General features: G+C 38.4%; 1 protein-coding gene across 1 annotated transcript in view; it reads right to left on the minus strand.

Moving 5' to 3' along the window:
- Positions 1 to 15,694, minus strand: part of brd8a (bromodomain containing 8a) — a 96,182-nt gene that overhangs the window by 43,071 nt on the left and 37,417 nt on the right. Inside the window, exons 16-20 of the mRNA XM_072560092.1 lie at positions 14,285 to 14,502; positions 11,717 to 11,809; positions 8,566 to 8,634; positions 5,674 to 5,851; positions 3,550 to 3,654 (exon numbers count right to left, since the gene is read on the minus strand). Coding sequence (XP_072416193.1) covers positions 3,550 to 3,654; positions 5,674 to 5,851; positions 8,566 to 8,634; positions 11,717 to 11,809; positions 14,285 to 14,502 — 663 coding nt within the window. The remainder of the gene's footprint in view (positions 1 to 3,549; positions 3,655 to 5,673; positions 5,852 to 8,565; positions 8,635 to 11,716; positions 11,810 to 14,284; positions 14,503 to 15,694) is intronic.

Raw genomic sequence — 15,694 nt, forward strand, 5'->3', positions numbered from 1 at the left:
CCTCTCTTAAGACATCAATCTGGATTTCCAATCAATGGTACACTTGCAGTAGTGGTTTACCACTTGGTTACAAATCAAAGTCCATATTTAAAGGACAAACTTAAGGGATTCTTGGATCAATTATAAACTGTTAAGTGGGAGGTAAACCACTACTTCTATAAATGTAACTGAATGGCAATTATATTTGCTTGATAATATAATTAATGTTACAACAGCACTTCTACCTATGATTTTATTCCTGGGCTAGGATTCTGAAATTTACCTACTGACATGATATGTTTATAATTACTGTGCACAGATAGGTCAGTTGTAACGGGAATACCTATACCTCTAAGTCAAGAGAACAAGCAAATGTAACTGCTATTATGCTTTCACTGGTTAGATATCTGGCACTGTTTAACAACAAAAATTGTAATAGCTGTATTATATAAGCATGCGTCATACTTTGGACAGGATATATAAAACCCATTCCAAGAGATTAAATAAACTTGAATTTCATTGTGCTGAAAATATTATATATATTCAAGGCCATTAGAGTGACTCCAGTGACAGAACCCAATACTTCCAACTGTCTGAACAATGACACAGAAAAGTAGGCAATGTCTTGTATGGATGCTATCACTTACCATAACTTCACTAACAGTCAATTCTGTGAATACCAGAACAAGTTATTGTCTTCAACCTGACTTGAGAATCCAAAGGTGGCCTTAAAGGGATATCCCCCAAAGGCTAACTGTTTTGCTGTCACTTTAAGTACTACAATGTTTCTCTAAAGAGTCAGCAAGCAACAGCAAAATCAGTTCATATGAAGGGATTAATTTTCATCAGCAAGCTTGGGAAGAACGCCTGGTGATAATGTAAATACTATGTGAAGTCAAGAGGCAAACTTACTATACTCTCAACATCAATCCTGAAGGAGATCACTCAGAATTGAAGCAGGGATGAAGCACTATTTGTACTTTACTGTGGTAATAGTTTAAATTGGAAGCAGTGTAAAATATTTATTGAACGGTGGTTGACAGGAAATGTAAAGGACTCCCAAAATAAATTAGTTTCTTTCAGTATCTTTTCAGTTTTGGTGACTAGATTTTATATTTGTCACCATTTCTTCCCCTGACACCTTACAAAATCTAAAAAAAATTAACTATGTTAATTACTTCTAGTTTATAACACCCAACTGTTTTTTTCCAGTTTATACTTTCATTTAAATTATTCTGACTTCTTTTGTCAGAAAGTCTTACCACTCTCCCCTAAAAATAGTTTGTCTCAATATTACTATTGGATTATGCCCTAATTTAAATCTCATCACATAAACAGCATATCAGCCAGGTGACAAAACTTGAGTTGCCTCAGCCTGGGCAATGAGTCAGAGTAAGCATTTCAACATTGGGTTCATCATCGCTGAAATGACACTATTTTAAATCACACATCTACAAGTCTACTTTCAACATAATTGTCTGCAGGTGATCACAAAAAGGCCCATTCTTCATCCACTCCAGCCCTACTCTTACTTCACCAACTGTCATACCCCAATGTAATCTTAGTGGCATAGCTTGAAAACAACTGGACCAAAGGCACAACTTAGGAACTTTCTAATGTGTTTAAGTTAATGCCTTGACACATATTCTCTCGGTGGGCAGGAAAAAGGATGAACTTATATTAGCCCAAAAAATTACTTTAAGTTCCCTTCTCCTTTCAACTCTCATATTAGAACACAGGACAGTTCAGCACAGTACAGGTGCTTCAGTCCTTGAAGTTTTACCAACCTTTTATCCCACTCTAAGATCAAACTAACCTACATACCCAACATTTTACTATCATCCACGTGCCTACCCACAAGTCGCTTAAATGTTCCTAATGTATCTGACTCTAACACCACTGCTGGCAGTTCATTTCACGCACCCACCACTCTCTGAGTAAAGAGCCTACCTCTGACTTCTCCCCTAAAGCTTCCTCCAATCACCTTAAAATTATGCTCTTTTGTGACAGCCATTTGCGCCCTCGGAAATAGTCTCTGGCTATCCACTCTAACTATGCCTCTCATCATCTTGTACACTTCAATCAAGTCACCTGTCATCCTCCTCTGCTCCAATGAGAAAAGCCCTAGCGCGCTCAACCTTTCTGCACAAGACATGACCTCCAGTTCAGGCAGCATCTTGGAAAATCTCCTCTGCACCCTCTCTAAAGCTTCCACATCCTTCCTATAATGAGGCTTAATTGTGAGCTCAATTCTATAATTGACTCTATAATTATGTCTCAATTCTTGTTATTCGGAGAATCCTACAACAAATTCATCATTACCAGCCAACAATTTTTATATCCAACTTGCACATAAAATGTAATTTTAAAATTATGTCACAAGTACTTTGTTATATATAAATAACAGCATGGACGATATTAACAAGAGTTTGGGGTACTTTTGACATCAGGCTCATGTAGTCACATTCAAAACTTGATATTAAATGAAAATGTCAGTAATATAGTAATCTCCCCAGTGAATGTGCAGTGTTCTGAAGAAGGGTCATTGGACTCAAAATATTAACTCTATTTCCTCACCACTTTTGTTAGACTTGCTGAGTTTCTCAATTTTTGTTTTAGTTTCAGTGAGTGAGGGATGCCGGTAACATGAATCCACAGGTTGCAGAGAAATAGTCACAGTGGGAGAAAATTTGTTGGTAACACAAGATGAAAGTGTGTTTTAAATGTGAGTGGCTAGAGCCATTTGAAAAAAAGGCCAGGGAGAGAGGCACGATCAGACAATCTGTTCCCAAAATGAAGAAACCTACTCTCCTGATAAATCAGTCACTTCGCCTTGATAAAGTTTTCAAGAAGTTACAATTCTGATTTTCTCTTTTAAATCCCAGACTCTCTTGTTGTGGGAGAACTGCCATGTGCAATAGGAAGGTGCCTTTACGATTGCAGTGTGTCTGGGTACCAGATAAAGGAGTCTGTAATACTATCATTATGAGATCTACTCTGAACAAAGCAGATAATTTAACTCATCTAAATGTTATTAAACTTTCACCAAAAATACTACTGCTTTTTGTTTTGATTATGGCTCTTAAAAATAACTGAAGTGATTAGGTCAATTTGTACTTCTGGTTGCTGGAAAACTGCCTATTAAAATCAGCCAATAAAAATCTGTGTAAATTTATTCCCAGTGCTACATCAGAATGACATATGTGTTAACAAATTGCTTCTTATGTTAGGAACTGTTTTCTGATAGGAAATGACAAACACAATACTGACGCCATAAGTCAAAACAATGTCAGATAATTGTAAAGTATCCTGGAGCAATAAATTATATTCAATTTCTCCTCCCTATACAAAAGGAAAGTAAAAAGTAAGATCAAGTTTAATTTTAAACCAATGTTATCTTTACAAGTTGATATATAGCTTCTGATTTAGTCCAGGATTTCTTAATGAAAGGTCAAATGCAATATCTGTCATGTAATAGCCATTTTTAAATAAGTACTCTGTTAAAGAGTAAACTAATCAATCATGGTTCTGACTCTCCATAAGATATTTGTGCTGCGGATATACACTGACCTTCTCTGCAGAATCCTGCTTTCGAGTTGAGTCACGCCCACGCAAGCTCTTAGCACTGATTCCAGACTCAGACGTTTGCATTATTAACTGTGTGGCTAGGAATTGCTAAGAGTGGTAGAGAAAAAAACATATTAGGGGACCATTCTAAACCAGAACGGGTTCAATATCGAACCAAATTCAAATAATTTAAAACAATTTTCCTTCACTAAAGTAAGGCAAGGGATTTTTATAGTTCTTGCCTCTCCTACTCTTGCTACCTAAATCACAATCAGGGATTATTTAGGAACTTATTTAGGAAGATTTTCTATTTGAATAATTGCCTGGTGAAATAATCAGATTAGAGGATTAGCTGTGAATTCACAGAGGCTATAAAATTGGCTAAGTAATATAGACATCAAGTCAGGTATTATGGCTAAAACCTAACTTTATGGATGCAAACATTTGGAATCTATTCGTGCGTGGGATTTGGGTATCGCTGGCTGGAACAGCATTTATTCCCCAACCATAACTGCAAGGAAGGTGGTGGTGATGAATTTTAGAATTGCTGCAGTTTATGCTATGTAGAGACATCCACTATGCAGTTAGTAAGGGTGACGCAGTAATGGTGAAGAATTGCAATATAATTCCAAGGCAGCTTGGCTTATGGGTTGGTGAGCAAGATGCAGGTGGCCATGTTCTCATGCATCTACTTCGCAGTGGGAGAGATCTTGGGTTGGCAAGGTGATGTCAAAGATGCCTGAGTGAATTTCTGCAATGCACCTCATAGGTAGTACACACTGAGGGTTTAGAGGGGATTACAGGAAAATTGATTACACCCAGAGGGTGATGGGAAACCTAGAATACATTGTCTGGGAGTGCAATAGAGATGGGAAACATCACAACCTTTAAAAAGTACTTGGAGGAGTACTTGAAATGTCATAACATTCAAGGCTATGGGCCGAGTGCTGGAAAGTCTTTAGTGTCAACACAGACTTGATGGGCTTAACAGTTTCTTTTGCAATCTATGACTAGTGCTTATGTGGTGGATGGGGTGTCAATTAAAATAACAGAGGAGGGTTCAAAGGAAACATGGGAGTTATATTTGACATTACATGTGGTGAAATAAAACAGTGAACAGAGGTGTATGGATCAGTGTTGTCAAATAGAAATTACTGATGCGGTGATATAATTTTAGCTACATGCACTAATTTTCATGCAAATTTATCTTACATACACTTGCATTATACAGATACATATATGGCAAACACACATTTTTACTTAACTATTTATCAGACATCTTTGACACTCCAGCGTCAAAAAATGCTTGCTCACTTTTGCCTCTAACTTATTTAGAGCAAACACACAAAAATTTTAAGCCATATGAATATGAGCATTGAGATAACACAGCCAACAATGATATCCACAATTCATTTTTTACTTTCTAATCAGATTTCCAATGAGTCCCATCTGCCTAATTACTGAGATGTTGATCACTATTTGCACAGCTAGATCACAAAAACATTTGACCTGCAGATTGTAGGAAGAGTCCACAATATATCATTGAGACCACATTTAAATAAGCTCAGATCACATCACTAAAAACAAATATATGTTTTGCAGCCATTGCATTACTTCATCGCACTGAGCACAAATCACAGAATCTCAACACTGCGGATGCAGGCCAACCCTCCAAAGAGCATCCCAAGCAGACCCACTCCATCCTTGTAACCCTACACTTCCTACAGCTAATCCACCTAGCCTACACATCTTTGGACACTATAGTCAATTTAACATGGCCAATCCACCTAACCTGGACTGTGGGAGGAAAACCATGCAGACATGGTGAGAATGTGTAAACTCCACATAGACAGTCACCAAGGCTGGAATTGAACCCGGGTCCCTGGTGCTGTGAGGCAGCAGTGCTAACCACTGAACTTGCATGCTGCCCCTCAATTGTAAAAACTATGAATTACAAAGTTACTATCAGAGACAGTTAAGGTTAGGAATGACAATGTTCACACTTGGACCTAATTGAGGTTAGTCAATTGACACATTTGAAACAAAGGATTTTTAAAACAATTGTGTGAGAGTTAGTTCAGTCTCTATTTAAATGTAATTACATATGACCACTTAGACGTGGATTACCTGAATTTGCTCCAAGACATCTCTTTGCATTTCTAATGCCATGTGATACACATCATGGTCAGAGCTATTATACATTACTGCATTCTGGAACATAAGCATTATGTCTCGCTGAAACTCTGCTGTTGTGCGGATTAAACCAGTCTCAATATTTTTCTTTATTGTAGATAAATCCATCGGTCTGAAAAAATAACATGAAACAGTCATCAGTAGAATCAGTCTTCTTCTCCAGCATTATCAGTTTCCCAAGGAATAATTTCTTGGTGATGTTCCTCAGCCACATTATGGAGATTTAAACAATCCTTAGATAAGCACATGGATGATTTTGGGATAGTGTAGGGGGAGGAGCTGAGAATAGTTCACAGGTCAGTGCAACATCGAGGGCCGAAGGGTCTGTTCTGCGCTGTATTGTTCTATGTTCTAATGATCATTCTTTACACTGTGATAAAACTGCAACAAAATCTCACTGTGCATACATAATTCTGAATTTTCTACAAATTCTTATCACTATGATCTGCTATGATACAGCATCTGGCTAAAATCACCCTTATCTTTCCTTGACATGGTTCCTGTGGTCTCTGCGTAGTAAAAACCTCTTCAACACTGCAAATAAACCAATTTAGTGCACAGGATTTTGATATTTTCTGAGCTGTTAGCTCAACAGAATTAAGAATCAAACCCACTGACATCATAGAATCACTACAGTGCAGAAAGAAGCGTTAAGCCCATTGAGTCTGCAATAATCTTCCAAAAAGCATCCCACCCAGACCCAGCCCTTTACCCTATTACTGTAACTGTGCCTTTAACATGGCTAATCCATTTTGCCCACATATCCCTGGACGCTATGAACAATTTAGAATGGCTAATCCATCTAACCTGCACATCTTTCGACTGTGGGAGGAAACCCATGCAGACACGGGGAGAATATGCAAGCTCCACACAGACAGGTACCTGAGGCTGGGATCAAACCCGGGTACTTGAGGCAGCAGTGCTAACCGATGAACCATCACACATCCTCTGTTCAAGTCCCACCTTGTCTAATAACATCTCGATACAGGTTGATTGGAAAATATTTAAATCAAACAGAAATCAATGTGTAAATAAAATTTCAAACTCACCAAAGTAAAAGGGATGCAAATGTTTGAAAAAAAGCACACCACTTAAGAAAATGTGGGAAATACACAAAGTATTGATATTTTACTGCACTGAAAACTTATTCCAATTGTACGTTGTATTATGGAAGTTTTGTACTTTGAACTGGGTTGCACGTGGGATTGGATTGAGGCTAGAAAAGGGTAATTTCATATTGGACCCTACAGGTCAGTGAGAGACAACCTTCATCCAATCAGACAGGCCAAGTGTCACACAAAAGGATATATATTAATCCTGCAGCATCAGCAAATTCCTCAACCAAAAATTCGTACAACTAGAGATATACTCAAAACAAGACACATGGAATAGCAGTCCTTGTCCAAATATTAAGTGACCATGTTCAGTTATTTCCAAATTCCTGAGCTCAAACTAACACAAAAACTAATTCTATTTATATTCCACTTATTGTTCCTTGTGTTGTAAGTTTTCAATTACAACCATAACAATTGTTGTTAACATGATACGTTTTCAGAATGTAAAGGAGGATTCTTGTACACTGATAGTGTTCCTACCACCTGCGTCAGAGATGTGCAATAACATCTCTGAACACGTCGATTAGGGAAAAAAAGCATCTCAGAGTGCAAAGGAAACATTAATCTATGCCACACATGCACACCTCTGCACCAAAAATAGAATTTGTAAAGATCCCATAGTATTTCACTTGTTCTCACAGCTGCAAACGCGAAACTTCCAGTCAGCACTTCTTTGCAGCAACAAATCTCCAACTGGAAACTCAGAAATGAAGGGCTGTGCAAATGGCTCAGAAATACTGCATTCTGGTAGTCCAATATGATGCACAATTTTAGAACTATGCATTCTTGGGTACTGGTCCATTTACAATGAAAATCTTATTAATACTAAGGGCGTTTATGTAAATACGTACATATTATGTGTATTTTCCTGATGGCTCGGTAACATGCAATTACTTTGCACTTGAAGGTAAAATGGCCAGGTGTACATTTTTGCAAAGAAATTAATAGCTATGACTAAACCATTAATCTTTATGGAACCTTGATAAATAATTCAGAGTGAAAGTTAACATGCTTACACAAGTAAAATAATTTTATATAAAATTCATTAGTATGGCATCAATTTTAGGGATTTTTTTCATCACGACCTAACTTTTTAGTTGATAACATTGACATCACGATCCCTTTTACAAAATCAATAGTATAAGTATACATGACTTTGCGTAAACATCTTGAAAAGGAATAAAATCAGTACTACCATTACCTAAAAAAGGGCAACAGCAATAAAGAATTATTCCATCAACTATAAACATGCCACAAATAACTCAGTGTAATTCAACTGTTTTTGCATTACAGGTGTTTCCACGCACAAATTAAGGCTTTCAAGAGAAGTTAAGTTTAAATCTTTGAAATTCTCTATCCCAGAAAGGTGTGGAGACTCAATCATTGAGTCTACTCAAGACTGTGATGGATAGATGTCCAACTGTTAAAGAGATCCAAGGGAGATGGGGAATGGTGTGGGAAAATGGTGTTGAGGTGAAAGATTATTTGAATAGTAGAGAGGCAAAGTGGCATACTGTTGCTATTTCCAATGTCTAGATGAACTTGCATTTTGCAACCCATTCAAATCTTTACCACCTTTAATATAAACTCTGAACAAAACTATTGTTCAAAACAGAAACGGACAACTTTAAGAGTGTCCTAAACAACTCTACACATTTTATAGGAGATTCTGTTTGCAAAATATCCTCTTCAAAACAATTAAGAATCTGACCTGTGTACAATGCTATGATATCCTGGGGCAATATCATCTGTCACTGGCTGAAGGAATACATTAGCATATCTGTAAAGAGAACACATTTTAGAAACAGACAGAAAATGTTGCAAGACACGAATATTGTTCCATGTTCAGCATGCATCTACATGTCTTGAAATGCACAATGAGCTCAAAATCATAGTAAATGGCTCAATATTATAATGTACAATAACTGAAGAATCTAGATTACAAGTAAAGAAAAGCACTATCCTCCAGAAATGCATAAAGAGCAAAACAACAGTCCATACTGGTGTTAAACAAAATCACTTAGGAAATTACATCATAATGAATCAACCACACCTAACTCCAGTTTTTCACTGTCAATGTGACACTTTGCTGTTCAAAATAAAATAGTTGATTAGAACAAATGAAATGGGGAACTGAAAGTGAAAAACCAAAAAATGTAGCTGGAAATAGCTAAGGACTTATAGAAATAACCAGGTTCATTGTGTTATTAAAGGTAAACAGTATTTAAAAAACTTGGAGTTCTGTAAGGAAGTAACAAGTAATGTGGAAAAATGGAATCCTGTACATCTAGTTTCAAGAAAGCTTCTCAAAAGATGCTATGTCAAACATTACTGTGGGAAAATAAAAGCTCATGGTGTACAGGACAACACACCTGCATGGAAAGAGGATTGGTTAACAAACAGGAAACAAAGAGTCAGCATAAAATGAGTCATTCTTGGGTAGCAAGATGTAATGAGTGGAGAGCCACAGGGAACAGTGCCACTGCCTCAAGTATTTACAATTCATATCAGTGACTTAGATGAAAGAACAATTTGTACGGTTGCTAAATTTTCTGATCACACAAAGATAGGGCAGGACATGTGAAGGAAATACAGACAGGTGTGGGGAATGGACAAAAATACAGATGAAGTATAATGAGGGAAAACGTAAACTTGTTCTTTTTGGTGGAGAGTAAAAATACAAACAGTTCTTTTGTTAAGGCCATTATTCTATGGAATTCTCTTCCTCCGACAGCCATGTATACAGGGTCATCTATTATTTTTAAGCATCAGTTGTATAGATTTGGATTGACAAGACAGTGAAAAGTTATAGGGGTAGACAGAATAGTAAAGGTACAATTAGATTAGCCATGATTGTATCAACTGCTGAAACAGGTTGAAGGGGTCGAATGGCCTACCCTGGCTCCTTATTCTGACATTAAAAAAAAATCAACTAAAATACACAAATTCTTTTTAAGATAATATATTCATTCAGATTTCACTCAGCAACTGACATTTCTCATTTTCAAAATTTGTTCTTTCATAGGATCTGGACATTGCTGACAGGTCAATATTTGGTCCCCATCCCTAACTGCCTTTGAACTGAGTGGCTTCTTTGGCCATTTCAGAGAATAGCTCAGAGTCAACCACAGAGTTGTAGGCATGGGGTCACAGGTAGGGCTGGTCCAGGTAACTGTGGCAGATTGCTTTCCCTAAAGGATGTTAGTCAACCAGGTGGGGTTTTATTATCGATAACAGATGTCATGCTGTTACCATGGTTAGCATTATATCCCAGATCTATTATTGAATTCAAATGTTATCAGTGTTGCAATGAAATTTGAATCCATGGCCCCAGAACATTGGACTGTGCCTGTGAATTACAAGTCTAGTAACATTATCACAATGCACTGTCTCTTCTAAACATCCAAAAGAAGGATTTAAACAAATACTGTATTTCACATGATTAAATTTAGTCAAATAAGTTGACTTTTTTTCTCATACCTTCAAGAGCCCTTTTATTTGATGATTTGAGGAGAATTTTGGGAGGCATTGTTAGTAAGTTTGTGGATGACACCAACATTGGTGGTATAGTCAACAGTGAAGGTGGTTATGCAAGATTACAATGGGATCTTGATCAACTGGGCCAATGGGTTGAGGAGTGGCAGATAATGTTTAATTTGCACAAATGTGAGGTATTGCATTTGAGTAAAACAAACAAGATAAGGCTCAGGGTAATGTTATTAAACAAAGACATAGGGTCTCGGATACATAGTCCTTTGAAATTTGCATGTGGGATAGACAGGGTGGAGAAAGGTCTGGTTAGCATGCTTGCCTTCATTGCTCAGACCACTGAATATAACAGCTGTGACATCATGTTAAGGTTCTACAGGATGTTGGTGAGGCCACTTAGAAGTGCTGCTTAGAGTTCTGGACACCCTGCTATTGGAGAAGGTTCAGAAAAGACTTACAATGATGTTACCAGGAATGGAGGGTTTGAGTTACGCAGATGGGCTGGGACCTTTTACTCTGGAGGGTAGGAGGTTGAAGGGTGACCTTAGAGGTTGATAAAATCTTGATGGGTACAGATAAGGTGAAAGGCCTTTTCCCTAGGGTAAAGAAGTTCAAAACTAGGGGGCATATTTTTAAGGTGAGAGGAGAAAGATTTAAAAGGGACCTGAAGGGCAACTTTTTCACACAAATGGTTTTCTTATGTGGAATGAACTGCCAGAGGAAGTAGTAGATGGAGGTTCAGTTATAACATTTAAAAGACATTTGGATAGGTACATGTACAAGAAAGGTTTAGAGGGATATGGGCCAAGTAGGACTAGCTTAATTTGGAAATATGGTTGGGCCAAAGGGACTGTTTCTGTGCTGTATGACAGAATTATAGCACTTCTTGAAAACCTGGATACAGGTTTGATATTTTGCCCGGAGCTGCAAGAACAGAGATCCTACATTTGGACAATTTCTCTGGAATATCATTTTTGCTATGTTCAACATTTTTTCAGCAAAACCTTAGAGCTGTTGTGCAGATTATTGAAGAAAAGGTAAAGTGAAAATGTTAAAATATTTATTCAGGAAAACTTATTTATCTGAGTGCTTCTGTAAAGAAGTGCCAATGAGAGAGAAGATGCAGCCTGAATTTGAACCTAACAAAGCAGATGCAACCCAAGATTGTATCTGTATGTTTAACCCATAATTATCTTTTGAGGATGATGGGCAAGAGTGTTTGAGTAGAGTTGCTGAAAACATTGGAGTACAAAGCGAACAATGACCTTGAGGTGGTTTTCAAGTAGCATCTCAATTAACAGCAGATGGCCAAACTGAAAAATGGCAAATACATTGGATGACACTCTTCCAAAAAGACAAAGATTGGCACTAACCTGTGATTGGCAGCTGCTCTCCACACCAGCATAATAGCTTTTTTCCAGATTTTCTGAGCTTGAATAGCTTCCTGATCTTCACTACAAACGGAACTAGAGAAAAGAAGAAGGGGAAACCAAGTCTAAAAAAAGTTGCAGATATTAAATGTATCATACAATGTATCTGTACCTTTACAGAAACATTTTATTATCTATAATCAGTTTTATCTCTTACTTTTGTCTGAACCAGTTCTTATTTTTCTGAAGTAGCCCTGTTATTAAAATGCAATCAAGAAGTTGCTGAAATAAAAAGATTTGGTTTCTTTTAAATAACACCATAAATGTAAAAATATTGTTATTAAATTGCAAGTAACTTTGGTTCTGACCAAAACATGTGTTTTCCAACAAGGCTTCATGTGCAAGTTACTTTTTCTAATATATCATGTTCTTAAAAATCCTAGCAAGAAGTGGATAAAAGGTAACTGTTTCTATAAAACCAGGCAATGAACCGGAAAATAATCAGGTATTTTACAATTACACATTTATGTAGAACCAATTATGTCCTCAGGTGCTTGACAGGAGCATTATAAAACAAAATATGATACAGAGTCACAAAAGGAGGTCAGATAACCAAAAGCTTATTCAAAGAAGGATGTTTTAAGAAGTTAGTTAAAGGAAGAAGGTTAGGTAGAGATACATAAAGGATAGGTTTTCTAGAGCTTGGATCTAAGCAAGTGAAAAAACAGTACCAGTATTGGGAGTGTAAAACTAATATGGAAGCCATAATTAGAGAAATGTAGTTATGCAGAGTGTGGAACTGGAGGAGATTACAGCAAGATTTTGGAGAGATTTGAAAACAAAGATGAAAACTTTAAAATCAAGATGTTGATGGGCAGAAGTCAATGCAGATCAGTGAGAATAAAGGTGATAGATCCAAGAGACTTTGGCGCAGATTAAGATATGGATAGCAGAGTTTTGGATAATCTCATTTTTACAAGGGTTAAAATGTGGAGACCAGCTAGGAATCCAGTATAATGATCAAGTCTAGAGGTAGTGAATGTATGAATGAGGATTTCAGCAGCTGACGTGCTGAAACTAGGATGATGTTGAACAATGCTGAAAATGTGTTGCTGGAAAAGCGCAGCAGGTCAGCTAGCATCCAAAGAACAGGAGAATCGACGTTTCGGGCATAAGCCCTTCTTCAGGAATGAGGAAAGTGTGTCCAGCAGGCTAAGATAAAAGGTAGGGAGGGGCGTTAGAAATGCGATAGGTGGAAGGAGGTCAAGGTGAGGATGATAGGCCAGAGTGGGGTGGGGGCGGAGAGGTCAGGAAGAAGATTGCAGGTTAGGAAGGCGGTGCTGAGTTCAAGAGATTTGACTGACACAAGCTGGGGGGAGGGGAAATTAGGAAACTGGAGAAATCTGAGTTCATCCCTTGTGGTTGGAGGGTTCCTAGGGGAAGATGAGGTGCTCTTCCTCCAACCGTCATGTTGCTATGGTCTGGCGATGGAGGAGTCCAAGGACCTGCATGTCCTTGGTGGAGTGGGAGGGGGAGTTGAAGTGTTGAGCTACGGGGTGGTTGGGTGGTTTGGTGTCCCAGAGGTGTTCTCTGAAACATTCCGCAAGTAGGCGACCTGTGTCCCCAATATAGAGGAGGCCACATCGGGTGCAGCGGATGCAATAGATGACGTGTGTGGAGGTGCAGGTGAATTTGTGGCGGGTATGGAAGTATCCCTTGGGGCCTTGGAGGGAAGTAAGGGGGGAGGTGTGGACGCAAGTTTTGCATTTCTTGCGGTTGCAGGGGAAGGTGCCGGGAGTGGAGGTTGGGTTGGTGGGGGGTGTGGACCTGACGAGGGAGTCACGGAGGGAGTGGTCTTTTCGGAATGCTGATAGGGGAGGGAAGGGAAATATATCCCTGGTGGTGGGGTCCGTTTGGAGGTGGCAGAAATGACGGCGGATGATATGCTGTACATGGAGGTTAGTGGGGTGGTAGGTGTGGACCAGTGGGGTTCTGTCCTGGTGGCGGTTGGAGGGGTGGGGCTCAAGGGCGGAGGAGCGGGAAGTGGAAGAGATGCAGTGGAGGGCATCGTCGACCAAGTCTGGGGGGAAATTGCGGTCCTTGAAGAAGGAGGCCATCTGGGTTGTACGGTTTTGGAACTGGTCCTCCTGGGAGCAGATGCGGCGGAGACGAAGGAATTAGGAATATGGGATGGTGTTTTTACAGGGGGCAGGGTGGGAGGAGGTGTAGTCTAGGTAGCTGTGGGAGTCGGTCGGTTTATAATAAATGTCCGTGTTGATTCGGTGAACATGTTACAGATAGGAATAGGCAATGTTTGAGACATTTGCATTTTGGAGGTAGAACGTCATCTCTGGATTAAATATGACATGAAGATCGTGATTTCTGCCTTCAAATAAAACTTATGCCATATTTGGGCATTGATTAAAATTGTGCACTGATGAAATAGGGTGAGATGGGTTGATGCAAAAGTTGTTTGGTCCAAGGCCAAGCATATATTGATATGACTACTTTGAGTGAGTTGAATATCATATGATTCCCTCCACTAAGGTTTGGAACAGCTTACAAACTTACAATTGTGAGGAAGCAGGGCTGCTGGGTATTGAATCAGCAAGGACTGAAGACTGCAAATGTGCATTATGAATACTGAAGCCATCATCACTTTCACTGACAGGTGGCTCATTATCGGTTTCTGACATATAGATCTCATTTGGTTCCTCTTCCCTGGCCTCATCCATACTAGCAGCTTCACTGGCTCCATCCTCCTCTTTTGGAACAAGCATCTCTTGCAGCTGTAAACCACAAACACATCCATCATGATGCAATTCACATATTTGCCAGTGTAATTTCTTATTTTCTAATACAATGCATTACTATTATCACAATGTGTTGACTTCATAAACTTTGACATATATTTTCTTGTCTCTACCTGACAACCCAAACTCTAGATGTTCAGTCTTGTTTACAGCTTTGATTTCAAGGTACACATAAATCTGGAAACTGTTACCAATATTAATGGATCATGAAATGCATGTGTTTGACAAGCTTCTGTATACTACTAAATACAAAAGTTAAGTATCTGTTTTAAATGGGCTAAATGCTTGGCAAAAATAGAACGCTATTCTAACACATTAAGTCCTCAAATATTGATGTTTCCATCAGTAATTTCAGAGTTACAATGTACACTTTGAACTTAATGACTCTGAAGAAATATACTGAATATTACAATGAAAATCAGCTCTTTTCCAGATAACATTATTCTGTCATTGGATGCTTTTGTTATTATTCATTCATGGGATGTGGGCATTGCTGGCTGGACCAGCATTTTATTGTTCATCCCTAATTGCCCAGCCCAGAGTCACATGTCAGCTAGATTGGATAACAATGGCAGATTTTCTTTTATAATGGAGAAATTCGAAACTATGCCTTCACAATGTTAGTCTGGATTTCTGGATTAGTTATCCACTAATATAATAGAATATAGAACATAGAACAATACAGCGCAGAACAGGCCCTTATGTTATAACAATTATGTAAGTGGAAGACTTTCACCCCCAAAAAATGTTTAGGGAATCTATTGAAAGGAGGAGAAATGTCTTCACTCCAGATATTGTGAACCTTTGGAATTCTCTACTCAACAATGCTGTGGATTCTACGTCTTTGAGTATATTCAAGATAATATGACAGACAGTGCAGGAAGGTAGAGAAGAAGAAAACAAAATCAATGGTAATCTCGCTGATGTCAGTGAAGTTGCATTTGGTAGCAACTAAATGCCAAACACCATTTTTCCTATGACCAGATAACAGGGCAGATTAAAAGCTGCTAGTCTACTGGAACTGAAAAACAGTGAATGATCGTTACTGTGTATGTCGGTGGACAAAACAACTGGTTTCTTGGTCTCTGACAATACTACCTTTGAAGTGGTTACTATGGAATACACTACAGCTAAACAATTGACTGACACTCACTATTCCACACCACCT

Source organism: Chiloscyllium punctatum, chromosome 40 (assembly GCF_047496795.1).
Source record: "Chiloscyllium punctatum isolate Juve2018m chromosome 40, sChiPun1.3, whole genome shotgun sequence".
Lineage (NCBI taxonomy): Eukaryota > Metazoa > Chordata > Chondrichthyes > Orectolobiformes > Hemiscylliidae > Chiloscyllium > Chiloscyllium punctatum.